At 35.6% G+C, this 26812-nt stretch overlaps 1 protein-coding gene across 1 annotated transcript in view; it reads right to left on the minus strand.

Annotated features, from left to right (window-relative positions):
* The window catches only part of TLK1 (tousled like kinase 1), a 156113-nt gene that overhangs the window by 6640 nt on the left and 122661 nt on the right, over positions 1-26812 (minus strand). Inside the window, exons 12-20 of the mRNA XM_040475359.1 lie at positions 26745-26811; positions 14618-14715; positions 11969-12050; positions 6647-6738; positions 6473-6562; positions 5901-6070; positions 5484-5619; positions 2552-2663; positions 1647-1754 (exon numbers count right to left, since the gene is read on the minus strand). Of these exons, the coding sequence (XP_040331293.1) occupies positions 1647-1754; positions 2552-2663; positions 5484-5619; positions 5901-6070; positions 6473-6562; positions 6647-6738; positions 11969-12050; positions 14618-14715; positions 26745-26811 (955 nt within the window). The remainder of the gene's footprint in view (positions 1-1646; positions 1755-2551; positions 2664-5483; positions 5620-5900; positions 6071-6472; positions 6563-6646; positions 6739-11968; positions 12051-14617; positions 14716-26744; position 26812) is intronic.

Consider the following 26812-nt stretch of genomic DNA (forward strand, 5'->3'; position numbering starts at 1 on the left):
AAACCCCACAAAAAACAATGTGATCTTCCCCATCCCAGATCTGAGGTGGGGGGGCCTAGGAAGAGCCTAAGGCTAGACTCAGGGATTGTCAAATGGGACTTCTTTTTGGCACACTACATTCATGCCTGGTCATTTCTGCCGGTTGATTCATTTAGTTTCTGTTCTCATGAAGGCAGAATTTAGATGCCAACAAAAGGAGACAGATTTACCTTATGAAAAATACGTGATGTTCTTATATCTAGAAGATAATGAATTATCTTCTAAGAGTCATCCAAATAACTTGCTAAAGCACCAGTTAAGATGTAACAGACAAAATGAAATACAAGATGGTTCCAAAAAGCACAGAGTACAAAAAAACCCTAGTAAGTACATCTTCAGTTATGAAGGTCACTATGACCTCAATGAATGGTAACATCTAGCAGTATTTTATCTATATTCTAAGAAACTATATAATGCCTGTTTATGAATTATCCTTATAGCCTAGACTACTCACACCAGAAAAAATGGGAACTTCATGTGTTTTTTTTCTCAGCAATTTCATAGGTTTTAAAAAGGAAAAGATGCCAACAGGGCTCACAGAGAAATGAGCTTTGTGAGAAGGATAACAAAGCAGGAGTGAAAATACAAATGTGAAAGGCCAACAGGATGAAGGTGGGAAGATGTAAGTACTGTAAACATTCTATTAATTAGAAATGGCTATTCTGTGTTACCACACAGACATATGGATTAGAACTACAGGAAGCCACTATTACAGATTCACAGACCGCTACATGGAAGCACAGGTGATGAAGAGGTCAGGCTTTTTCCACAGCTACTGTAGGGTGGCATACGGTCAACAGTGAATTCTGGAGTCTAGCGTAAGTGAATACTTTGGTCCACAGCTCTCCTACTTACTAGCTAGTTTGCTTCTGGGCAAAGTACTTCTACGATGGCTTAGCTGGCCTCCTACTTTATACAATGGGAATAACAAGAAACTGATCTACACCTCATAAGGTTGTTAATAGATAAAGTATCAACACAATGCTTGGCACACAAGCACTAAATAAATGGTAGTTATTACTACTTTTATTACTTCTTATACACTTAAAATACTTCAGTATTAACATAAGTTTGTGATTTTCCCTTGCTCTCCACAAAGCAAGCCGGTGTGATCAAAGAATCAGGGACTGTATTTGGGTCTTGAAAACTATCAAAACCAAAGACCGAAGAAACAATTTTCCAGAGCAAATAACCAGTCCCAACGGGACTGATTTCACTGTGGTAGTGATCCCTTTTACTTTACTTGTAAGTACAGTTGACCCTTGAACAATGTGGGGGTTAGGGGCACAACTGAAAATCCAAATATAACTTAAATGCCCAAAAATGTAACTACAAATAGTCTAGTGTTGACTGGAAGCCTTACCAACAACAAACAGTTGAGTAATATATATGCTGTAGGTTATACATATTAAATGCTGTATTCTGTCAATAAAAAATTAGAGAAAAAAAATGTTAAAATCATAAAATACATTTATAGTATTGTACTGTTTACTGAAGAAAATCCACATTAAGTAGACCTGTGTGGTTCAAAAGTCAATTGTACTTTGTTTTAAGCACAATTTATGAAAAGAATTACTTCACAAAACCTATTTACATAAATTTAATACCTTTGCTTCACTGCTTACAACTGGTTTTACAGGGAACTGGACTTCTGTGGCTTTTAATATTGTATTTTCTTGAAGAATGTCTTGTTGAGATTGATTGTGACCAAATGGCTTAAAAAAAAAAAAAAAAGAATAAAATGTTTAAATATTTTGTGAGAAATTTTAAGAGTAATTATCAGTGAATCCCCAAGATACAAATGATTTGTATTCTAAAAAATCCTGTCCTCAGTTATTTGGAACTTGGGATGCATTTTCTTAAAACAAGGTTCTGAGAGCAGGCTGAGTAAACCCATCTAATCAATCCTCCACATAGCTTAGACGTTGTGAGTAAGCACAGAAAATAATGCTGTTACAATATAATCAAGATAAAAATATAAAAAGAAATCAAAATTATGACTGGTCAAAAAATTGAAATACGATTAGAGGAGTAAGAAGCAGTGAAAATGTCTGTGAAAATTCCAAAGAATAAAATACCTGATCACAATACACTCCCTTCAATGACAACTCAGGGATGGGAAAGTGTCTGTGGCAGCTCACAGTTCTGACTTCAATATAAAGAGAGGTTTGGAAAGAATTAAGGCTAAGTTTGATGAAGTTTCCCTGAGAAAGCTAAACTGAGTAGGAGGAGGGGAGACAATGTGAGCAAATAGAGAGAATGGAGAATGAAAAGTGTTTTCCACTTTCCAATATCCCTAAATAGCAGAAAATGTTAGCACTATTAACAGATAGCTTCTTTTACTTTAAAAAAAAAAAGGGGGGGGGTGGGTAGGGATGCCAAAAGCAACTTAAGTAAGCTGCCTGGCTTTCCTTAGAAGGGTCTACACTGACTTGAAGTTAGTTAAACTTTGCATTTAAAAAGGAAATTCAACTTATCTCCACACAGCAGAATCCTGCATACTTTAACTTACCTTTCTACCATAAAGACACTGAAAGAAGATGACTCCAACTGACCATACATCAACCTTGTTGGAAATCTTTGGTGGTTCTTTTCCAACCACAAAACACTCAGGAGGTAAATACCTATAGTTTTTTTGGGGGGTGGGGTGGGGAGGGTAGAAAACAGGAAAGGATACTGTTAAGAATCTGTAACTTAAAGCCTTCTCAGTGTACATTTAGAATACCCAGAACACTCCTGTCATCTATACATAAAACCTTAGGACTTTTATCAATGAAAATGACCAAAACTTTTGAAGCATTTACATCCTTGTGTTATCTGACTCTAGAGTCAAAACCTACAACTTTGTGATGAAGTCTGCAATATACACATATTATGTATACGTATTATATATACTAACAAATCTTTCATTTCTGTAGACAATATATATAATCATTAGAAATTACAATGTTCTAATTTGAGCAAGCAATAATAAATGCTCTCCCATGCCCTTTCACCTGAGTTCAAACCGTAGACAATTCTCTTCCTAAAGCACCTATCTGACCACTTGGTTCTTCTGTTTAAAAAACTGCAACATCATGAACCACCAGATTAAGACCTCCTAGCTCTTGTTGGTACACACAGACCCATCCTAATCTAGAAGCAACTTAAACTTCCAAAATCTGCACTCCCTCTTCTCCTTCATTCCCACACCTCCTCAAACTGGCTAGGCAAAAACAATTCACTTGGTTCCCCAACAATGCCCTCTGCTGCATCCACCCCCACTACCCACCACCTTCCTATGCTTAATATGAATCTCTAATGCCTTCCCTGACCACTCCATTTGGTGAGTACCTTCTCTCTTTTAAGAGCCACTGGACCTTCATAAGCCTTCTCTGTTTCCTCCAGGCTGAGCTTTGCTCCCTCCCTACGTAACCAGCAGATGTTATGGTACCTCTATTATGGCATTAAACTAAAATCCCACTAAACTGTGAGCAGAGCTCAAGGAGCTCTTATTATTCAATGTGTAGTTTTTGAACACAGCAGCATCTGAAATATGTTAAGAATTCAAAAATACTATTTTCTATTTTTAAGTTCATAATTTTATATAAAGGAAAAGTAAAAATAAATTTGTCACACCTTAGATTGTAAGTAAAAAAAATCCACCAGGGATGCAAGCATCTCCCACCTTAAAATTTAGATAAACTTAAAAAATCCTGGAAAGGAGTTTTTTTTTTCCTTTAGTTTTATACTATGATAAAATCATTTACATTTCAGCAGAAATGGATAGATTTCTTAAAAAAAAAAAAACTTTTTGAAAAAGAACCAACAAAAATGACCAATAATTTATTTGGAATGTAAATCCTTTTCTACCCCCCAAATCAAGTAAAAAGCCAGACTTGTTTTATGATAAAAATACGTATTTTGTGTATATTTATGACACAAGAATGGCTTGTAAACACTATGCTGCACTCTTGAGGCAAAAGTGTAGAACCAAAGAGAGAAATTGTAGGGAGAGAGACCCAAAGCTGGAGAGAAATGACCACGAGGACTTAGTGAAAAATTGCATTTGAGGCCTGAGAGGAAAGGGGGGACAAAACTGATTTTCTTCTAACTGGTAACTGACAAATAGTTTATACATTTCTGGGGATGAGATGTAATTTGTGAAAGTACTATATATATGTATTGTAAAAGACTGTAGAGAACATCGCAGTTTACCAAACACACAGCTAAGAAACTTAAAACCATTTTTAAAAACGTTTCTATGGGAAATACATTCCAGGTTACTACATGGAAATACTCCAGCCCTCCTGTCAGAGGTAAATCTCCTTGCCCAGACCTCCACTAGCAAAGCCGGAGTGCGAGGGAAACAACATAGCAGGAAACTCTGCAGAGGAAGGATGATCTATTATTTAGAACTGTCTAAATCTACTACGTCAAGCTGTCGTCCATAGAATCCAGGGTTCTATAAAGGAGACTCGATGCTGCAACTCTAAAGACTGCTGATTGAGGATACTAACTTTTAGGGGGTTACTAATTTGATAATTTTCTTTAAATATGGAAGAAAAATCCATGACCTACTATCTTACTCATATTCCTAGAAAATGGTACAAGCAGAATTTGAGAGTAAAATGGTTTTAGAAGAATATAGGGAAAGTCAAGTTCACACAGACCGGCGGCATCCTGTGGAACTGGTTATTATGTGCCCAGGCTGTGTGAAGACTGTTCTAGAAACTAGTCTCCATCCTGTTCAATGAAGTTGTGTACAGTTCTGTCTCCAATTAAAATTTTACTCCTTTTGCTAAACTAAGTTTGTTTTGAAATCTTATAGTCTTATGTTCTCCACTTTGGTGCATTTGACCAGAAGTTTGAAAATTCACTGAGAAGTGATTTTTGTCAACACCTTGGTACTCTGAAGGGAATGACACTCATTTAGACTTAGATCTATGAATCTATAGTTCTATCCAGAGTTTATACATATGAAGTTATTAAAAGGGATTTCTGAGAGTCAAGTCCAAAGACCAAGAATATGCTAAACTTCTTTCCCATTGTAAGATCAATGCAATCTTCATCTTCAACAAAAACCAAAAAACTTCTACAATGAGGGCTTCATGCTTATGACTATTGCTTGTAATAGTTATGTTGTTATATTCACGTAAGTATTTTTACTCATGATAAACATCACTTGAATATACAGAAAGAAAATCCGTAATTTTCTATGTGAGGCGTTTCTGGCTGGTAGATCCTGAAGTCACTCACCCAAGTCATTCTCCCTTCACTTACCTCATATTTACAGTTAAGAGCAGATGAGAAAAGAAGGCTGATGACAGGAATCTCCTTCTTGACTCAAACTTCGTATTAGTACCCCCTCACCACAGTAACCTCCAAAATACATGAACATAAAAACTAAACTCTCACAAAAAGTAGTCTACACAATTTCAATTCAAGATAAATTATACATTTACCAGTAAGTGCCTGCCCCTTGAGAAGTTAGATCCATTCCATCTACACCATAGCTATCATCATCCATAATCTTAGATAGACCAAAATCAGTGATTTTGATTTCTCCACATGCTGTGCCATCTACCAGAAGAATGTTTCCTAAGAACAAAATATAAGGTTTTTTTTTTTTCTTCAATGACACATAGATGCTGACTTGTGGGCAACAAACAGATATTTAAAAATACATAGTTAAAAATGTAAACAAATTATAATTTTAAAGTGTGGTAACACAATAAACATTTTAAATTCTTCTAGTATTCCATGGAGTTTTTTGTAAAAAGCTAAACCACAAAGCATATTTGCAGATAACTTAATAAATAAAAACCACAGTCTTTAAAGTTTAAAAAAATAAAATTATTTTGACAAATTTTATTAATTACCTGGCTTAAGATCATAATGTATAATAGGGGGTTTGATTTCATTGAGATATCTTAGTGCATTTACAATTTGCATTACAATAGACCTAGCTTCCTTCTCTGACATTAATTTATGTTGCTTCAGATAGAAATCCAAGTCATTGCCTTCACAGTATTCTAACACTGTACAAAACCTACAATGAAGAGAAAAAAAATTAGACTTAAAATATCACCCAATAATTATCACAGTGGAGAAATGAAGTGTATATCATAACAGAATAGGGAAAGCAAAAAAGCAAACAGCTTCTCTTAAAAACTAAATCCTTGGGGCGCCGGGGTGGCGCTGTCGGTTAAGTGTCCGACTTCAGCCAGGTCACGATCTCGCGGTCCGTGAGTTCGAGCCCCGCGTCAGGCTCTGGGCTGACGGCTCAGAGCCTGGAGCCTGTTTCCGATTCTGTGTCTCCCTCTCTCTCTGCCCCTCCCCCGTTCATGCTCTGTCTTTCTCTGTCCCAAAAATAAATAAAAAACATTGAGGAAAAAAAAATTTTTTTTAAATAAAAAAAAATAAAAACAACTAAATCCTTATATTCACTTACGTATCTGTATCCAAGGAGAAATAATCATAGAGTTTAACTATCCTAGGGTGATCCAGTTCTTTATGTATTCTATATTCTCTGCAGGCATGTCTATGAGAAAAGAGAGTATATTCATTCTCCATGACTATTAAATGTACTTTCACTTGATACAAACCAGAAAGTATTAATATTTACTTGTGGTAGTTTTCCTTCTTCTCATCCCTCCAGCTTTTATTAAGCTGATGGATCTTCACAGCAGCATATCTTTGTTCATAAAGGTCAAAAGCCTAGAATTCAAGGCATAGTAAAGTTAGGACCAAAGATCAACTGAATAGCTGAAGAGATTTTTACAAATTTTTTGGTGATGATTTTTGCAGTAATATGGAATTAGAATGTACACTACAGTTTTTGAACTATGATTATATATAGTTCTATGACACATTTATTACTGGAAAAAAGATACAAATTCCATCATACTACATCAGAGAAAACTTTAATGTGAATTTTCATATTCAAGTTCGTAAGTACCAATATATTGAATCAAGATAAAACAAAGTTATTGTTTTCTTTCTTTACACATGAATTGGCTCCTCTCTACTGGCAGTAGCAGTAAGCAGCCAACAGCACAGATGGCTATAGTGTGTTTTTTATGGGCCGGACAAAGCAAACCTTTTTCCTCTACCTTTTTCTAGCAACTCCCCACTTCTTTAAAAATAAACAGGTTCCGGGGCGCCTGGGTGGCGCAGTCGGTTAAGCGTCCGACTTCAGCCAGGTCACGATCTCGCGGTCTGTGAGTTCGAGCCCCGCGTCAGGCTCTGGGCTGATGGCTCAGAGCCTGGAGCCTGTTTCCGATTCTGTGTCTCCCTCTCTCTCTGCCCCTCCCCCGTTCATGCTCTGTCTCTCTCTGTCCCAAAAATAAATAAACGTTGAAAAAAAAGATTAAAAAAAAAATAAAAATAAAAAAAATAAACAGGTTCCTAACAATTTCCAACTGTTTAAAAAATTATAAACTTTGATTATGAAACTGTTCAAACATAACCATAACCATACCACATATCATTTTATCACACCTAACTACATCAATAATTTCTTAAAATCTCTTCTAATACCCAACTTGTCTTCAATTTTCACTGGTTGTCTTTAAAAAAAAGGTTCTTATACTGGTTTGTTCAAATCATCAGCCTAATTCTTACATAAAAAAATTAAGAATGATTAGTATTCTTTTAAGGTCTTGGGTAATTTATAAATTAAAAAAAAAAACACACTTGAATGTCATCAAAGAGAGATCTACTAATTTAGGTTCTGTTGTGATTTATACATAAAGGTGTCCCTTTATTAAAAACTTTTTAAAAAATATTCATTTTTGAGAGAGACAGACAGTGAGCGTGGGAGGTGCAGAGACAGAGGGAGTCACAGAATCAGAGGCAGGCTCCAGGCTCCGAGCTGTCAGCACAGAGCCTGATGTGGGGCTTGAACTCACAAACCATGAGATCATGACCTGAGCTGAAGTCAAGCACTTAACCGACTGAGCCACCTGGGTGCCCCTGAAGGTATCCCTTAAAAAAAACAAAACAAAACACTTAAGGGCGCCTGGGTGGCTCAGTTGGTTGGGCACCCAACTTCGGCTCGGATCATGATCTCGCAGTTTGTGAATTCGAGCCCCACATTGGGCTCTGTGCTGACAGCTTGGAGCCTGCTTCGAATTCTGTGTCTCTTTCTCTCTCTGCTCCTCCCCCACTTGTGCTCTGTCTCTATCAAAAATAAATCAATGTAAAATACATAAATAAATAAACACTTAAAAGGTACACATTTATAAGAATGAAGGTCCCCAGTTCCTACTCCCCACACCCCCATCAACTTAACCTGAAAATAAACAGGAAACACAAACTGCTTGTCACATAAGCCTGAGATCAGAAATAATATAGGATGCAGTAGTTAAGAATATCCACTTTGGAGGCAGAACTCATCAACTATACGGGGCACCTGGTGGCTCAGCGGGTTAAGTGCCTGACTTTAGCTCAGGTCATGATCTCACAGTCCATGAGTTCGAGCCCCACATCGGGTTCTGTGCTGACAGCTCAGAGCCTGGAGCCTGTTTCGGATTCTCTCTCTTCTCTCTCTGCCTCTCCTGCCCACATTCTTTCTCTCAAAAATAAGCATTAAAAAAAAAAAAGAACTCATCAACTATAGAACTTTGTGCTAATAGCTTCTTAGCCTTAGTCTCATTTGTAAAGTTTGGGTTGTTGAGAGGATTAAATAGGGTAGAGCATATAAAATGTTAAACATGAACTAATTACAATATTAAAAGTTTAAAGAAATAGAAAAGGATAAAAATAAAAGAAGCTCATGTGAAAGAATGCAGAAAAGCATAAAGGATAATAGAAGAGAATAAAATTTTAAGTACACTAATAAAAGTTATCAATATATATTTGACTTCTATATGATACATCTTTCTCTCAAGATTAGGGGAGTATAGTATACCCTTCCCATAGGCTAATGTGGTAATTACTGAGCAACTGATTCAGTATTTTCCACCTTGGTATAGATAAAAAAGTCTGTATTTTTTGATTTACAGTCTGCTTCTTTCCCAGTGGACCTGGCTACCATGAAAAGGCTTTTTGAATGGGTTGGAAAGAGTGGTGTTTAGTATTTAGATCAGTATTGAAGATTCAAGTTATTAGGCCCAATCTGCATTTTCTATTTGCTATAGAAGTCTTTTCTTCAAAAAGAAAAACCCCTTTTAGCCCCCACCTGTGGCATTAAAAACAGTGCAAATACTGTAGGGCAGTGGCAGAAGGTTGTCATGAAAGGTGTTAGCAGGCTCAAAAATTGGGCAACTCTAAGGCTGAGCTAGTACTAACTGTACTTTGGTGATTTTTAGATCCAGAGTGAGCTACTATGATCTTCTTTTCTACTTTGTGGCCTGGGTAAGCCTACTTGAACCATTAAGTGCTTGAGGATGAACTATTGTTAGAATCAGAGAACCAGGAATTGAGAGAGAGCTCACAGATCACTCCTGATGGGTGAGGAAAGTTGGGCCCACGAGTCTTAATGCTCATCCAACTTAGCAAAACAAAAACAAAATGACTCATAGTTGAACTAAGATCAGAACTGAAGTTTTTTGAATCCAAATCCCATATTATTTCCCAGAGTAAGAACTAGAATCTAGGTTTGTCCTCAGTAAACCAAGAAGGCATGGTCCTTGTCTCACTGAACAGAGAGGATTTCTAATAATAATCTGATGAGCTTACATTTGCTAAACACTAATATTCTATGTGATTTCCCTGTGATAGCTCATTTAATCATTACAACGATTCTATGATGTAGGTACTGTTATTATTCACAGATGAAGACTGAAGCAGAGTTGGTGTCATAAGGCCAAGTATATACAGTTAGTAAATAGGAGTCAGAACTAGTCAGGATTCAAATCCAGCCTGTCTGGCTTCAGAACCCAAGCTCTTAACCACTGACTATACCAACACATAACAAAGCACAAAGTGTCAACAAAGAACTATACAAGGCAGATCAACTGGGAAGCCTTCTGTAAGAATCGAAATTTAAGGTGAGTACAACCTTCAGTATGACTTCATCCTAGCTATGAGCAGATGGGAAGCCCCTGGGGCTTATAAGCAGGAGAGTGAGATGATCAGATTGCGTTTTATAAAAAGGCCACTCTAGCTACAGTATATACATCAAAAATTGGAGAAACTCAGTGCCCCAAAGAAGGTGATTAAGTACGAGGCTCAGGCAGCAATGCAAGTAAGAGACAAGGGGACCTTGGGCTAAGAGAGGACAAGGGTCATTGCTGGATTTGAGAGCTTAATGACATTAGTAGCAGTAGGCAGCAGGGACTGGTTTTATGTGGAGGGAAGGGAGTTAAGGGAGAGTTGGAATGAAGAATGGCTCCTGTGTTTTTCATCTGGGCAGATGAATGGTAACGCTATGTACTGAAGTGGGGAGCAGTGTTAGAAGAAAAAGGTTTTGGAGAAGAGGAAGGTAACTTCTATTTCAGACCTAAGTTTTCAGTCCATATGAAGCATCCAAGTGAGGCAAACAGACTAAGTTATGTACACCAACAGGTATGGAGCTCAGAAGGAAGGTGTAGAATGGCTATACGTACACTGATACAGTAATGGCATTCATTCATTCATTCCATTTATTGAGAGAGAGAGAGAGAGAGAGAGAGAGAGAGAGAGAGAGAAAGCACAAGCAGAGGAGGGGGCAGAAAGAGAGGGAGACACAGAATCCAAAGCAGGCTCCAGGCTCTGAGCTGGCAACACAGAGCCCGACGTGGGGCTTGAACTTGTGAACCATGAGATCATGACCTGAGCCAAAGATGGACGCTCAACTGACTGAGCCATTCAGGTGCCCCCAGTAATGGCTTTTTTTGTAAGAGTGAAAAATCCTCTCTGGATTTCTTTCAGTTAGGGAGCACAGGCACTAATATAGCTCTTTTTTTTTTTTTTTTAAATGTTTGTTTATTTTTGAGAGAGACCGAGCACACAGAGAGCGAGAAAGACACAGACTCCGAAGCAGGCTCCAGGTTCTGAGCTGTCAACACAGAGCCTGATGAGGAGATCAAACTGTGAGATCATGACCTGAGCCAAAGTTGGACTCTTAACCAACTGAGCCACCCAGGCACCCCCTCTAATATAGGTCTTTTGTAAAAAGTGAAGAAGCCTGACAAAACTTCAGAAAGCAGGAGATACGCTTCCCTTTACGCCACTTTTGGCTTATGAAAGGTTTCACAGTAATGCTCTATTTTAGATAGCTGGGGAAACCTGTATTTGAAAAGGAGTATACAGAATGATAAAAGACCTTAGGAACTACAGAATTTTAAAGGTTGGGCAGAAAGATACAATGTAAAGTGAAAAAAGGTTAAGATACAAAACACTAAACATGGTGACTAAAACTTTTTCTACATTTACAGAGATGCATTTAAGAAACACTGGCCTTAAAATAGGTAGAAATTTGGGTAAATTTAGGACATGTAATACTTGTGACACGTTTAAAGGGTACAATCTTTCCATAAATGTACTATATTAGATGGCTACCTGCCACTCTTGATTCTAATGACTGTTATCAGATTGGCTACTGATAACTAGGTGTCAGATATTAGCATGACACAAGGATAGTGTCCAGATTCTTGAGACAAGACAACATAAGCCACCAGACTATTTTGTAATGAGAGCTGAAACATAAAAATCAATCAATAAAAGACAAGTACCTCTCTCTTTTTTTAAGTTTATTTATTTTGAGAGAGAGAGAGAGAGAACATGAGCAGGGGAGAGGCAGACAGAGAGAGCAAGAGAATCCCACACATGCTCCGTGCTACCAGCATGGAGCCTGACATGGGGCTTGAACTCACATATCATGAGATCATGACCTAGCCTAAATCAGGAGTTGGATGCTTAACCAACTGAGCCATGCAGGCACCCCAAGACAAATACCTCTTTAACCATGTACCCCTGTATCTTTGCTCTATTAGTGTGAAGAAAAGAAAAAAATTTACATTACCTTATACACTTCACTAAAGCCACCTCTACCAAGCAGATGAAGTAATAAATATCTTTCATTTAACGTTGGGTGATCTTTGAACCTTAAAGGTGGGAGAAAAAGACACTTAGGCATGCAAAAAACACACACAAAAAAGATTTCTTCCACAATAAAGTTCCACTCTCTCTTCTACTACTCTGAGTTATTGTTCTCAGTTACTCCACTATTAATTTCTAATTCCATTCTATACTGCTTTTCTTTCTCTACTTGCATGACTACTTTCCATCTTAACTCTGGTGTTCACTAAGCTGAACATTTACAGCTGAATATTCAAGTTCAACAACCAAAATTATAGCACTCTGATAAAGACTTCTCAACTATCTTATTTCCAAGATCTTTATGAAATCCTGTAACTACTCAGAAGAAATTATTTCCCTTGTAGAAATATACTTTTATATTGAGAGGATGGTTAATCCAGATTTTACAGTATTGACATATGATTAAAAATAATTGTATTTATAAGTTGGCCTTCATACGTGATTAAATTTTACCCTTTGGACTTGTATAAATAAAATTTCAATTCCCAATTAAAAAAAGGAAGCTTTAAAACGAAACTTAAAAATCACTCACAGATAATACTACTCTTATTACTACTTAACACTTATTGCTTCTGCTATATATTAAGCATTCACATGTATTAACTCAATTATTTCTCAGCCAACCCCTTCTAAAGCAGGACTTGCTACCATCTCTTATTTTACAGATGAGGACACCACCACACAGAAAGGTTAACTAACTTGCTCAGGTCAACCAACAGTTAATACATGACTGCACTTAGCAGAAAAATGTGATTCCAAAATGTGTGCCCTTGACATCAAGAAAACAAAACAAAACAAAAACAAAAACAATGACAGCTCTATTTTTTTTAATTTAAATTTTTAAATTTTATTATTTTTTAAAATTTACATCCAAATTAGTTAGCATATAGTGCAACAATGATTTCAGGAGTAGATTCCTTAGTGCCCCTTACCCATTTAGCCCATCCCTCCTCCCACAACCCCTCCAGTAACCCTCAGTTTGTTCTCCATATTTATGAGTCTCTTCTGTTTTGTCCCCCTCCCTGTTTTTATATTATTTTTGTTTCCCTTCCCTTATGTTCATCTGTTTTGAACAATGATAGCTTTATTAACTCCAGGTGCAAATACATTATATTTTGTTCAAAATCAACTGAATATAACTTTGACAATTTTTTTTTCCTTGAAGAACTTGTTAATAAAAGAGATTCTGCTTGTTTTTTTTTTTTTTTCTGTTTAAGTAAACTCTACCCCCAGTGTGGGCTCAAACTCACGACCCGAGATTGAGAGTCACACACTCTACCCACCAAGCCAGCCAGGCACCCCTCTGCTTGGTAAAGCTGTAACAATTCACTTGATTTTCATCAAGTGGACTAAGTCATATCCATAAATAAGTTTGAACATAATTTTCAGAACAACCAACTGTAAATTAGTTTTGTCCTACCTGCTTTATTAGAATTTTCATCTGGTACATTTTAGGTTATTCCATAACTATATCATTTCGTTCACCTTATACAGAAGAATGATCTGTGTATTTATGAATTGTACAAATACAATGATCATGGATAGGCCTTCTTGTAAGCAAGATTATTTATAGTTCACAAGAGAAATTGGCCATTTCCAATTCTGAGATTCAAATTAAGTCATGAAGCTTTAAATGACATGACAAATCTCACAGATAAAGGATAAAAAGACCACCCTTCCTTTCCTGTACATCAGTTAAATCCAAGTAGTGCCTTGCTTAATTTCTATCTTCTTCATAAAGTTCCCACCAGTCATCTCCTCTTCTTTTGAATTTCTTTAGCATTTAGTATCTATGGCACTCATTCTGATAAGCAGGGATTAAGGACAGAGGCTATACCTTGAAACTTCTTTTCTGTTTCTTCTACAGTTTTTGCATAATGATGAAAACACGGCTTACTGAAGTCCCCGTTGGTTGAAATAATTTCTCCTTCACTACTGTAATACTAACTTTGGTATTCAGTCAACAAACATTTATTTTGTGCCTATCATGTGCCAGGTACTGGTCTAGACTCTGGGGATACAGCAAGAACAAAACTAAGCCTCGGCTCTCATGTAGCTTATGTTCTAATTGGAGGAGACAGACAAGAACTGAAAAATAAATCTGTAATTCCAGGTAGTGATAGATGCTATGAAAAAATAAAGCAAGGTAATGATACTGAGAGAGGGAATGGAGTGAGTCAAAGACTGCTATTTTAGAGGGTGGCCTAGGGACAGTCTCTCTAATGGTCATTTGGAGTGCAATAAGGAGTAAGCCACGTAGATATTCAGAAGAACAACATTTCAGGCAGAGAAAATGGCAAGCATAAAGGCCTTGAGGTGGGAATGTGCTAGACATGTTTGAGGGGGCCAGCTTATCTACAACATATAAATAAGGGGAGGATGAGAGAGATGGGAGTGGTGAGGTGGCCAGAGAAAAGATCATACAAGGCCTTCTGAGCCATGGGAAGGACTCTGGATCGTTTTCTAAGTGTGATGAGAAGCTACCCAATAAGGAAATATTGTGTTTATGCTCTTCACAGGGAAGAAAAAAACTTTTATCATGTAAAACTGTAAAATATGAATAATGACTTACTGTGAATTATCTTCATTATTTATTCTTTTGAGCTCTCGAATGTGAAGATTTCTGACTCTTTCCAAACGTTCAAGTTCTGCCTGGATTTCTGCCTCTTCCTGAAAACGAAGAGAGGGGACTATAACAAGCTCAATTTATTTGCAATATAAAAAAGATATTTTTACCCATGCATCAATTTTTTACAATGACGGGAAGAATAGTATATTATAAAGTACCACTGAGTTAAAAGACCAAAGTGCACTTTCAATGCCTGAAAGATGGAAAGAGATAAGGCAAAAGCCTATTTCAAGAAACCATCCTCCACATAAAAATCTATACCTAATGAGATGCTGAGTTTTATTCTGTACTACAAGAAATCTATTTTTATAACATCTAAACTGAAAATGACTGCAAGGTAGTCTGAAACTGACTTATAACACAAAATGAGAGCTTTATTTCTGATACATCCTGATTTTAATTTAAGAGGGAATAATTTAGCAATACAAAACAAATGAAATGAAGGTATTTTACAATAGTTAAAAAAAGGAAGAAGACAGAACCACTGATTATTTCTAGGCCTTATAGTGTTTGATATACACAAACATGCACACACATACAATCTGACCACTCAAGTAAATCTCTCTGTAATCGTAAAGAGACTAAAATAAAAACTACACGGATAGCTGTGGCAGATCCTCAGTTATTAGAGCAGATAGAGGCAAATCCTAATGAAATTTTCTTTCACATTTGATATACAATTTTTGAAAATATTTTTCACGTCTCAAAATATACAATTTTGAGAACATTAAAAAAAAATAAGATCCCAAATAAACAATCACCCATCTTACATATCTCTTTGTCAATATAAATTTGAATACTACGTAAGGGACAGATAAGAATATATCAAATTTCGGTGGAAAATTCTAGAAATGCCCAATTTTATAGTATTTTTGAATTAGTGTTTGTTGAGGAAATAAACAAATACAAATTGCTTTGGCCTAAATGTGTATCTGCTATCATTATAAATCTATACCACATGGAATAGAGGTTGTTTTTTAGTATTACACTTAAATATTTCTGTATTATATTAGCTCATTTTCGTTTAATGATTTATCTTCTGATTTTAAAAATCCTTTATCTAAAAAGCAATTTTCAAGTTTACTATGAAAATATAAATATCATTTCATTCCAAAGCAAATAATAGAGATATAAAGTCTATAACACCTTTATCTAAGGCTTAAACTGAAAAGAAGATTCTAATTAAGATAAAGAAAAATGTTCACAGATTAAAAAAACTAAATCTAAGTATGTTGTTTGTATTCCACTTGACCCTTGAGGTTATTTTTTTATTGTTTTAAAATAAAACTCAACCACTACTTGTTACAGAGATATTTAATATAAAGTAAAAATTAGATGACAAATAGAACGTTTAAAAATAAATTTAAATGAAGATCAGCCTTCCTAGAATTTTGGAGATCTTTAGAAAATAGACACACTAAACAGACTGTCTTAATTTAACTGAAACTAATGCACTTAATACAGCTTCAGTCACAAATATTCCTTATTTCAATGAAAAAAAGAAAGGTAATAGTCTAGGGAATTAAATAATTGAAGACTCATTATAAGGACATGAAATAGATGAAAAACTTCTGGAACGATACTCAAATCACAGTTGTCTTAATTTAGTCATATGAAGTACAGTAAGGAACTGGCTGTAGAAAATGTTGGGGAGTATGAAAAAATTCAAATTCATTTCTAGCACAGAACATAGAAAGTGGCAACCTTTTCCTTTCATATTACTAACATTTGCTGTCTTAAAACTTGCCATTAATTTGATTCTTACACATGCAGGAAACTACTAAACACTTGGTAGGCTGGTGGATTTTTAAATATCTGATAAAACCATGAAATGCCTATTAGGATACCAGCTGAAAAAATTGTTTTAACTTTTATTTGAAATTGTGGTAAGGGGATACTATTTCAAAAGTGAATTTACAGAAACTAAATCTTACTGAATCAATAAATATGTAATTATGAGATCCAACTAGATTGTTGACACATAGTTACATGTGCTTAATATTTTTTGTTAATCTTCAGAGGTTTATCCAATGGCAGTAACCAAGATCACAAAATACTTATTAAAGAAGGTAAAATGTCTATCCGTGTCAGTTAAGTAAACCTTTTTATCCTCTATAAAACAAGACAAATATGTCCCATAAAATCTTACAATACAAAAAGCACAGGCAAGCTGCATTTGGTTTGAATTATAAAGTTTACAGGAAAAAACAAAATGATGCCAGAAGCACTAAAAAAAAAAAAAAAAAGCTAGATCCTATGTATTTAAGAGGAAATGTCAAGGGAAGGAATTATAACCAAGTCTTACATACAGATAAATATAAATCCTCTATAGTCAGTGAAATATATTTACAGCTCCCATATTCTAATTTACTATTTATTCCACAGTATCTTGGACCTTAAACCAAAGTGACATACTTCTGGGGGGGAGATAATTCTGCAACTCTTATAAATAATTTCTCTTAAACCCCACTGAACAAAGGATATATACTGTTATGGACTAAAGGTTTGTGTCCCCCCCCCAAAATTCCTATGTTTAAGCCCTAAACCCCAATGTGATGGTATCTGGAGATGGAGGCTTTGGGAAGTAATTAGAATTAGATTAGGTCATGAAGGTGGGTCCCACATGATGGGATTAGTGGCTTTATAAGGAGGAAGGGAGAGACATCTATCCTCCCCATCCTGTCCCCTCTTTGTGAGAGCAGAGAATAAGACAGGTGAGGACTTGAGAAGACAGCCATCTAAAACCAGGAAGAGATAGATCCTCACAAGGAACTGAACCTGCTGGACCCTAATCTTGGATTTCCAGCTTCTAGAACTGTGAGAAAAATTTTAAGATACCCAGTCTATGGTATTTTGTCATTACAGCCCAAGCAGATTAATACACATACTTTTGGGCAAATGTTAGGGCAATACTACCTAGTACCCTTTCCTTCTATAAAGAGGCAAGACCCAATTTTGGTATGGCCCCAGGGTACAACAGTCTAGAATACAGTAGTCTCATCAACTAACTTCTATTTAGTGCAGATCATTTCCAAATATAAATAATTTATATTTAGTGCAGATCTATCCTACAGACTACACTCTCCTTGCTTGAGATCAACATTAATCTCTGGGCCATCCTCAGAACTAATCATTTTCAGAGGGTTCAGGAGAAGCAAGTATGACCCAGGCTCACAACTAACCTGAGTTCATTACAGAACAGAATCCTCAAACCATGGCAAAACTAGGCAAGCTTACTAAAATATAAGAGAGATAATCCAAACAGATAGCTCATGCTTAATAAGAATACCAAGTAAAAATTCCGGAGTCATCTACTAGCTGAGCAGTTATCTAGAAGATACAAAGAAATAGCATCTCTGGAAAGGAACTGGTCTCTGTAGGCAATTATGGTACAGAAGGGACATGGGTAAGAAGAGACTGTTTTAGAGAGAGAGGTAGATTTGGTGATCACATACAGTTTTAAAAGGACATGGCTCTTTTCTGTTGAAACAGAAAGCTGTAGCAATGGACAATTTAACAGTATTTCTACAGCTATTTTAACAGTATCTTAAAATAAGCTCTTAATATTCTGAATTAAAAACCAAGTCATACAAGTATACAACAACAGATCTCAATATTGCCTTACTGTTTAAGTAACCTGTGAAACACACCTTCCAAAATTTATAGCTTTTAAATTTTTACGTGGAAGGTAAATTTCACAGCAACTCAACCAAAAACATTTGTCTCTCAGCAGAAGTTTGACACAGAAATGCTTTCTATTTGTAATCAAAGTCTTTTCTTGCAACTTAATGTCCTCTTGGCTCAACACTCTAAGCCAAAAGTCAGTCACGGTACTAGATAATCTCTGCAAAATGCCAGGTGAAAACTGCTAGGTGAAATTCTGAGCATTTCCCATAATGGCAATTTTTAAAAGAGCAATTACTGAAAGGTGGGGTATGTAGGCATTAAAGCTATAAAGCTTTAAGAGTTATAAAATGCATTATCACAGGTAAAACTGATACATTTCCTGAAAAAATTAAACACCTGAGTTTATATTTCTTTAACAAATCTTGAATATGTTACATGTTATACACACAAAAAACCTCTTTTCGAAGTGCTGCTTTTCTATAAAGGAAGATAAGTTAGAAAGGATTTTAATGTATCATTCTCAACTTGCCTATATTCCAAGAGGGTTGGTAAAAAAGAAATTCTGCATAGTGTATTATGAAGATTGTAGGAGAGAAAAAAGCATATCACTTCCAACAGTCTATTCAACAGCACTATAAACGTTGCTTGGTCTAGGAAAACAAGTTCAGAATGAGATTTCAAAAAGTTTAACTCCAAATTCATTTCAGTAATATGAACAAATATTAATCCCTCAAAAGTTAGTATCTGCAGGTCCTCAAATTTTTAATGTCATAAACTATGTCATTCTAAAAGTTTATCACCAAGAAAGGGAAAGGAGAAATTAACAAAAGGCACTATTAAAAGCTAATGGAAAGAAAGGGCAGTGCAGAAAAAAGAATTAAGAAGAAAATCATTACCAGTTTACTTCAACTTTATCCCTATTGTGTGTTCCCAGATTATGTCTATTACATGCTTTCATATCCTACCTATGGATGTGAGAGATAAGAACCATTGGAAATACGAACCAACCAACAAACCAAAAAACCATGCAGATAAAGCAAATCTGAATTTATAGAGATTGGTTTTGAAACTATTGCCCATAATCCTATTTTTGCTTGAGTATATTGTATAGATGGAGGACTGGGGTAGGAGGAGAAGGGACAAAAATTATGAAATTCCTTGGGGAGTGGAAGGTTTCTTTCCTAACTACATAAATCCCTTCACTCCTATTCCCAATCACGGAGCTGGCTATTACTGATGGGAGAATACTCTATCTCCCTCAGGTGTATTTCCCTGCCTTACATAATTATTTTAGAACCTTAATGTTTTCCTTTCTCTGCACTTCATTTCCTTCTTTTTTAGGGGGACGGTGTGGGGTATGGCGATTGGGGTGGTTTTTTTATTCTCTCTTCAAATGCATAAATACATGCATTAAAACCCCTGAGAATAACTGTTGAAACAGGCAGGGTTTGATTCCATTAGTTCCTCCATTCTATTTAAACAAAACAAAATAAAACCCTTCCCAGAAGCAAATAAATATAACAATTCAACTGATCGGCAAAATTTAAATATTTAGTACATTTCTTAAGAAAGCAATTACAGCTGCTGTATTAGGCTAGGAGTGAAATTCCTTGATGTTCAACACAAACCAAAGTGCTGACAGCATGCCACAGCATGTACAGGCACCATGCCCTACTACAACACATCGTAGCCCTTCTCCCCACTGCAGGCTTCCTTTTAACCTTCTTCAGGATATGGGTGGATTCATACCTCTAGCTCATTTTATTGTAAGAATACAGTATTATATATAACAGAAAATTTGTGTTAGTTGACTGCTTATGTTATTGGTAAAGCTTCTGGTTAACAGTAGGCTATTAGTATAGTTAGGTTTTGGGGAAGCAAAAGTTATATGCAGATTTTTGTGCACATGGGGGTAAAGGGGGATTGGTGCCCATAACCCCTGCATTGTTCAAGGGTCTATCGTAAATGGCATGGAGCTACAGTTCTCATTGGGAAGGGCCAGTGGTCAAGCAATTGTTTTTCTTTTTTTGTGAAACAGTGATCTTTAGACTGAATTTACAAATCTGAATTAAACTCTGCTCTGACCAATTGCTAACATGACTTCTAAAATTCTTTCCAAAATTAAAAAGATTCCATTGCTTATAAAACAACTGGATTAATATTATACATTACAGAAGCAAAACACATTTCACCTCTAAAGTTTCATTTTGGTAACTGAACATCTACTACCAAGTTAAGATAAATGACTGCAAATGTGGAAACACAGGGCAAGGAATGTTTATGGTTTCATAGTAAGCGCAAGAGATAAAATACGAACACTGGGAGTTCTCCTATTGACAGCCAGTTCCATGATCTCTCGGCACGGTCACAGTCATCTGTTATAGACTACCACTTGTTCTTAAAAGGGAAGCAGTAGTAAGGACAAAATGTCAAGTTTAGAAATCTAACACTCCTCTTGGCACTTTTCTTGCCCACACATGCCAAGAAGTCAAGAACCTCATGACATTCTTCATGGGCTTAATCATGACTTTTTCTACTATAGTGCATTTTCATCAGACTTCCACTTAAAACTACTGCCTGTATATACAAGTAGCCTCTTATGTTCTAGAGAAATATAATGTACAATGTGGTTGGCTTTAATTGAGAGAAGAATTCCCAAGAGATTTCTTCTAGTCATGGCCATGAATATAAAGGGGAACACACAGATTTAGAAATTAAGTCCTCTAGAATTATACTGTTTTTTTCATATTTTTATTCAAACCTAAAGTGACAAGAAATGTCACGTATGCAAATTTATTCTTTGTGGTTATACTAAGGATTTGATAAATCAGATGACAATGGTATTCTAGAAAGACCAAAGGAGATATCAAACTTCAAGAATATTTGGGGGTCAATTCACCTAAAACCAATGCCCTGTATTCTCCACTGTTCAAAAGGCTTGTAGACAATCCATTGTCTTCCATTTCAACTAGATGCATGGTCCACTGTGAAGGAGTGAGAAAAGAGCTGTGTGCTTGTTCTTGACCTGTAAAGATTTCATCATGGAAGATTAATACTGATGCTGCTGCTGCCTGTTACTGGTTGTTTCTCTTTGCAGGTGCCAATATCGGTCAGAGAACAGGATTTCAATGGCAGAGTTGTTGCTATACTGTTATCTCTTCAGAACGGAGGCACAAGGAGAGATGAATGCCACATCGCAAGGAGCAAAAGAGAGAGAGAGAAAGAAATGGTGTCAGGTGGCATGTTGGATGTGATTTTTGTTTTAGTAGAGATTGAGATGACTGCAAATTGTTTAGCTGATTCCTTCGGTCTGCAAAGATACATTTGTGTTGGTGCTGAGGATTCTTGACTAAGCCTGTTTCAAATTACAAATTGGTTATATTTTTCAAAATAAACTTCCAGCACTTATATTCAGGGCTTATAAATCTCTCTCTCTCTCTCTCTCTCTCTCTCTCTCTCTCTCACTCTCACTCTTACTCTCCCTCTCACACACACAACCCAAAACACATACATTAAGGCCAATCCCTACTAACATTATTTAATATTCCATACTGAGATGTCAAATTTCCTATATGTATTATTTTCTTTAGTTAATCAAGTATTTTATTTTATTTTATTTTATTTTTTAATTTTTTTTAACATTTATTTATTTTTGAGACAGAGAGAGACAGAGCATGAATGGGGGAGGGGCAGAGAGAGGGGGAGACACAGAATCAGAAACAGGCTCCAGGCTCTGAGCCATCAGCCCAGAGCCCGACGACGCGGGGCTTGAACTCACGGACGCGAGATCATGACCTGAGCCGCAGGCGGCCGCTTAACCGACTGAGCCACCCAGGCGCCCCAATCAAGTATTTTAAATATAGAAGAGGACAAAACTTAAAGACTAAAAAATAAAGAGCAACACATGCACGCTGTTCACATCACAAACTTAAGTAACAGCAGGGGCAAGACATAGTTATTAGTTCTAATAACCTTCAAAATTCTTATTTCCTCATCATTTTGGGATGCCATGATGGGTAAGTAGGATCATTTAAATAACAGTATGACTACAGAGAGAATCTATTACAAGGATGATGGTTTTTCAGGGATTTTTAAAAAATATATTTGTGTTAGGGGCACCTGGGTGGCTCAGTCGATTAAGCATGTGGTTCTTGATTTTCACTCAGGTCATGATTTCACAGTTCGTGAGTTCGAGCCCTGCATTGGGCTCTGTGCTGACAGGGCAGAGCCTGCTTAGGATTCTCTCTCCCTCCCTCTCCACCCTTCCCCTACTCACTTTCTCCCTAAAAAAATAAACTAAAAAAAAATTAAAAAAATATATATATTTGTGTTAATTTAGTAACAATCCTAGAAAAGCATATCCATGTAGTTTTCTTCAATTCCAGAATTATCTGAATACAAACAACAATCTTACAGAACTCCTCAAATCAAAAAGATAAACTGCTTTCCCATAACTAGGATTTATCAAAGACTGGTATCAAAACAGGATTAACCATAAAAGCTAACTGACACACAGTCTGTTAGTTTCCTTAAATCCATATTCCACATGTGGTACAGGTACATAAAATGGGACAGTTAGTAGTCTTGCTTCAAAGAACCAACTTCTTAAAGACAGTAAATTATTCCTATTGCAACTACTAGCTTTTAGTAAGTGATAACTGGGTAAATTTGCACATAATTACTACCAGTGAAAGGTCATTTTTTAAAAACTGTTTTGGGTATAATTTGCATAGTCTCCATGTATTTTATTATATAGTTCTTTTCTGTTAAATCCTTAAGCTACATAAAAGGTAAGATTATGTTAGAGTATTTATACTTTTTATTAAAAATGTGCTTTTCAGTTGACCTTTAAAAATAAATTTAGAGTGAAAAGCAAATGTATCAGCTAATAAGAAATACTGTAGCTGATATAATCATCACTAACATTACCCAAGGAAAGTAATACGTGAGGGAAAGAGTATCTGTGGGTGAAAAACTATACTGCTCTCCTTTATCTGCAATGAAAATGAAGCATGTATCTGAAAAAACAAAAAGCCAACATCAGCACTATTCTAAGACAGATGCAAAGAGAGCTACAAGTGAATTAATTCTTCTGAATACAAAGAATCAAGCTGCTATCCTAACTACAACAAAAAAATTGTAGGAATAAGTGTATACGTAGTGCCATGGAAATGGGAGTGGAAAAAGGTTCATGTTTGGCTTTGCCAGTTACTAGCTTTTATTAATTTCTACAAAACATAGAAGATCCCGGCATTCAAAAAGTTAACATTAATATTCACTCTAGAATGGTTAAAACTTCAAAATCCATCAAGTGTAGTTATCATGTAGTTCTTCTGAAATGGGGAAATGAATCATGCCTGTTTCAGGCAGAGTGTGGAAATAAGTCACTTAGTGAATGAGTGAGCAATGATTTCATAAAGTGAGAAAAACTGAAAATATTGAAGAATTCTTGATATATATTTAAAAAAAGGTGCTGCACAGCAATTTTCCTAATCTCAGAAGAAAAAACTAATAAGCCCCTAAGCCCCAGAAATATCTATTTGTTAGCCATGGACTTACTTTTGGAGACTTCTGCTTACCTTTCATTCCTTACTCTATCACTTTCACAGCTTTGGATTTATTATATTTCTAACCCCGCAGAACAGCACAGAATGTGAACTGAACTTTATGATTTATTCAATGGTAAATATACTTTTTCATACTTCAGTTTACCTATTCAATTATTATGATGATCTTTACAAAATACAATGCACATCATAAATTATTCATTTCAAAAAAAAGTAAGTAGGTCTTCTAGTCCCGTATGTCCAAATAACATGGGCCTCCTCAATAAAATAAGTTTCTCTTTCGGTGCCCACAAATTTAATCTAGTAATCTGACTGAACTTTAAGAGCCTGCTTCGGCTTAAAGACAGAATGAAAGCAAGAGTATGCCAGGCTCTAAATCTAAACCGTAAGCTGGCATACTATAGGTTAATTCCTGTGCAGGTTACAAGGATCTCAAATATACACAGATCAGATCCAGCCTATGGTAGAAACCATATGGTAGTTACAACTTGGGTACAGTTCATGTCAGCTTAATAAACCCAGGAGCGAAGGGAACTGCTAAAACAGAGGTCATAACATCTTTTCTCTTAACTGAAGCTTGTTCTCTGTGTATTAAAAGTGTCCAATCTACTTTTTTAGAAAACAGAATGACCTGTTTTAATGGCCTATTTTCCAGTTGTGCTTTGGGATGCCAAATAACTTTTTAAAACATGTGACTTAATGCTTATTATTTAATTGTGCAACTCAAAATTTATATCCAAGTGGTAAGCAGGCAACTCTTGTTGACTTGTGCTCTAAGATGACACTACTTACTCAATTCTGTTCTCTGTATGTACTACCAACAACTTTCTTTATAATGCATTCATACATTCTTCTCACCCAAAATAGCCTCTTAGAAGAAAATGTGAGAATTCAAGACATGAAAGCATATTTCAGCATTAGTAGTTTATCCACTCTCCCAAAATATTCCATGATGTTGGTCAAAGAAAAGTACTGTTGTAAAATGGCTAAGAAGATAAAGTTAGAAATCTAGAGCTGCTCAGTAAATATGATAAAAGCTGAAAAAATAAAGCAAGAAAATGATTACGGAGGGGACAGTTATCAGAAAGAATGAGTAATACAAAACATGGAGAAGTCAAACACAGGGAAAGAGGCTAATATGGAGGTTAGAAGAGAAAGGGTAGTATTTTACGACAGTTTGCAACTATTTAGATAGTGTCTAGATGTGTAAGTATACCTCCCTTAAGAATACTTACAGAAGTGTTTCAGAGAAACCAAATATTTTCAAAGTACCAGGAAGGCTTTAAAGTCAACCAAACACAACCAACCAAGACCAAAACCAACCCTTCTCTGAAGCTTTTCAAAAAGCAAAGTATTTTTTGTAATACAAATAGCCGATTCCTAATATAACTGCTTTGTAATTTCAGATTTTATGTAACAGGTTTTCATAAAATAAGATACACATGTACAATCTCATTATTAGAATAATTTTAAATGAACTATTTTATTATATGTAAAAATAATAACCCTCCAGTTAAAGTGTTCCATTATCATGAAAGGCTGGTTTGAAAATAATTGATAAATCTTTATAGGGGACATCAAGCATAGGTCTCTATGAATTCATTATGACAACTGCTTAGGTGGGCACACAATACTTATACTAATTTTGTATTACAAAATCCCCCAACAGTCTCATTACAACTCCATCTGTTACAGAGAATAGACTGAAGTTGTCTACTGTAACCCAAAGAGCAGGAAAAATAGTCAATAATTACAACAGAAGAAAATACACTTTAAGAAGAAAAAAAAAAAAAGACCAGAATAAATCATTTCACAATTTACTGTTAAAGCATTTGGGGTTGAAACTTTTCTGAGTAGGGGCATAGACAGATACAGCATAGTTAAAAATGCTAATGCAAATTACACATATATGTGGACACATTTATGTATCTTTTTCTATTCTCTGTAATTAAATGGCAGGGGTCTGAAAGCAGGTTGATGGCATTCCAAAAACAAAACAGTACATAGTATGATGGCAGCTGCTACCAGAATGGGTTTCTCTGTCCTACCTCACAGGAAGACAACTTCACAGAAGCTATCTTCGATTAGTTCACTAACTCACTTTTAGCAATTATTCAGCCTATTAAAAAAAAAATGTAAATGATGTGACAAGCAAAAAGCAGAATTAAAAAATTTGGTCAAAGAAAAAGAATTTTACATCTGTCATTAAGTTCATTTTGAGTGGGAAAATCTATTATTTATTTGAAATAGTTTGAACTAAAAAACTGTAAAAACAATGAACTGATTACAATTTCGTAGTTTACAAATCAGTACAAAGCTATACATTTAAAAAATTTTACTATAATAACACGTAGCAACATTTTAATAAATTATATCACTTTATACTATTATTAATGATTAAGGCTTTTCTAAATTTGCCAATGTACATATTTTAGTTGAAACATTTACTCAAGCATTTGATAGCTTAAAACTTAAGCCAAAGAACCAAGTTTGTTATTAATTTATAATTATTTCAGTTTATTATAAATGGACACAAACAATATGGAAATTTACATTTCATCTTAAAAATGAAGCATTTTTACAAAAATAGTACTTAAACACAGTAATCTTAAGACCCTGAAAGTCTGGCCAGGAGTCACTTCTCCACTACAGGGACACGGTATTATCAGCATCTCAATGTTTGTAAGCTGCCACAAGGTAAAAGGCATGTTATTTTAACATATTCAACTTAAAAGGACAACTTTAATGCCCCTCTTTTTTTTGTCTGAGCTTTGGGTATTTTCTCTCTAAGCTGACTTCTCCAACGAGAGACTTACAGTAACAACTCTCCATGACCTCTGGTAACAAACTAAAATTCCAGCATATGCTTCACATACCTTTTTGAGATGTCCTAGTCTAAGTTTGAAAATTTCTTCCTGTTCATGATATTCTGCCAAAGTCAACC

This window comes from Herpailurus yagouaroundi, unplaced genomic scaffold (genome assembly GCF_014898765.1).
Source record: "Herpailurus yagouaroundi ecotype Mexico unplaced genomic scaffold, PumYag 140, whole genome shotgun sequence".
Classification (NCBI taxonomy): domain Eukaryota; kingdom Metazoa; phylum Chordata; class Mammalia; order Carnivora; family Felidae; genus Herpailurus; species Herpailurus yagouaroundi.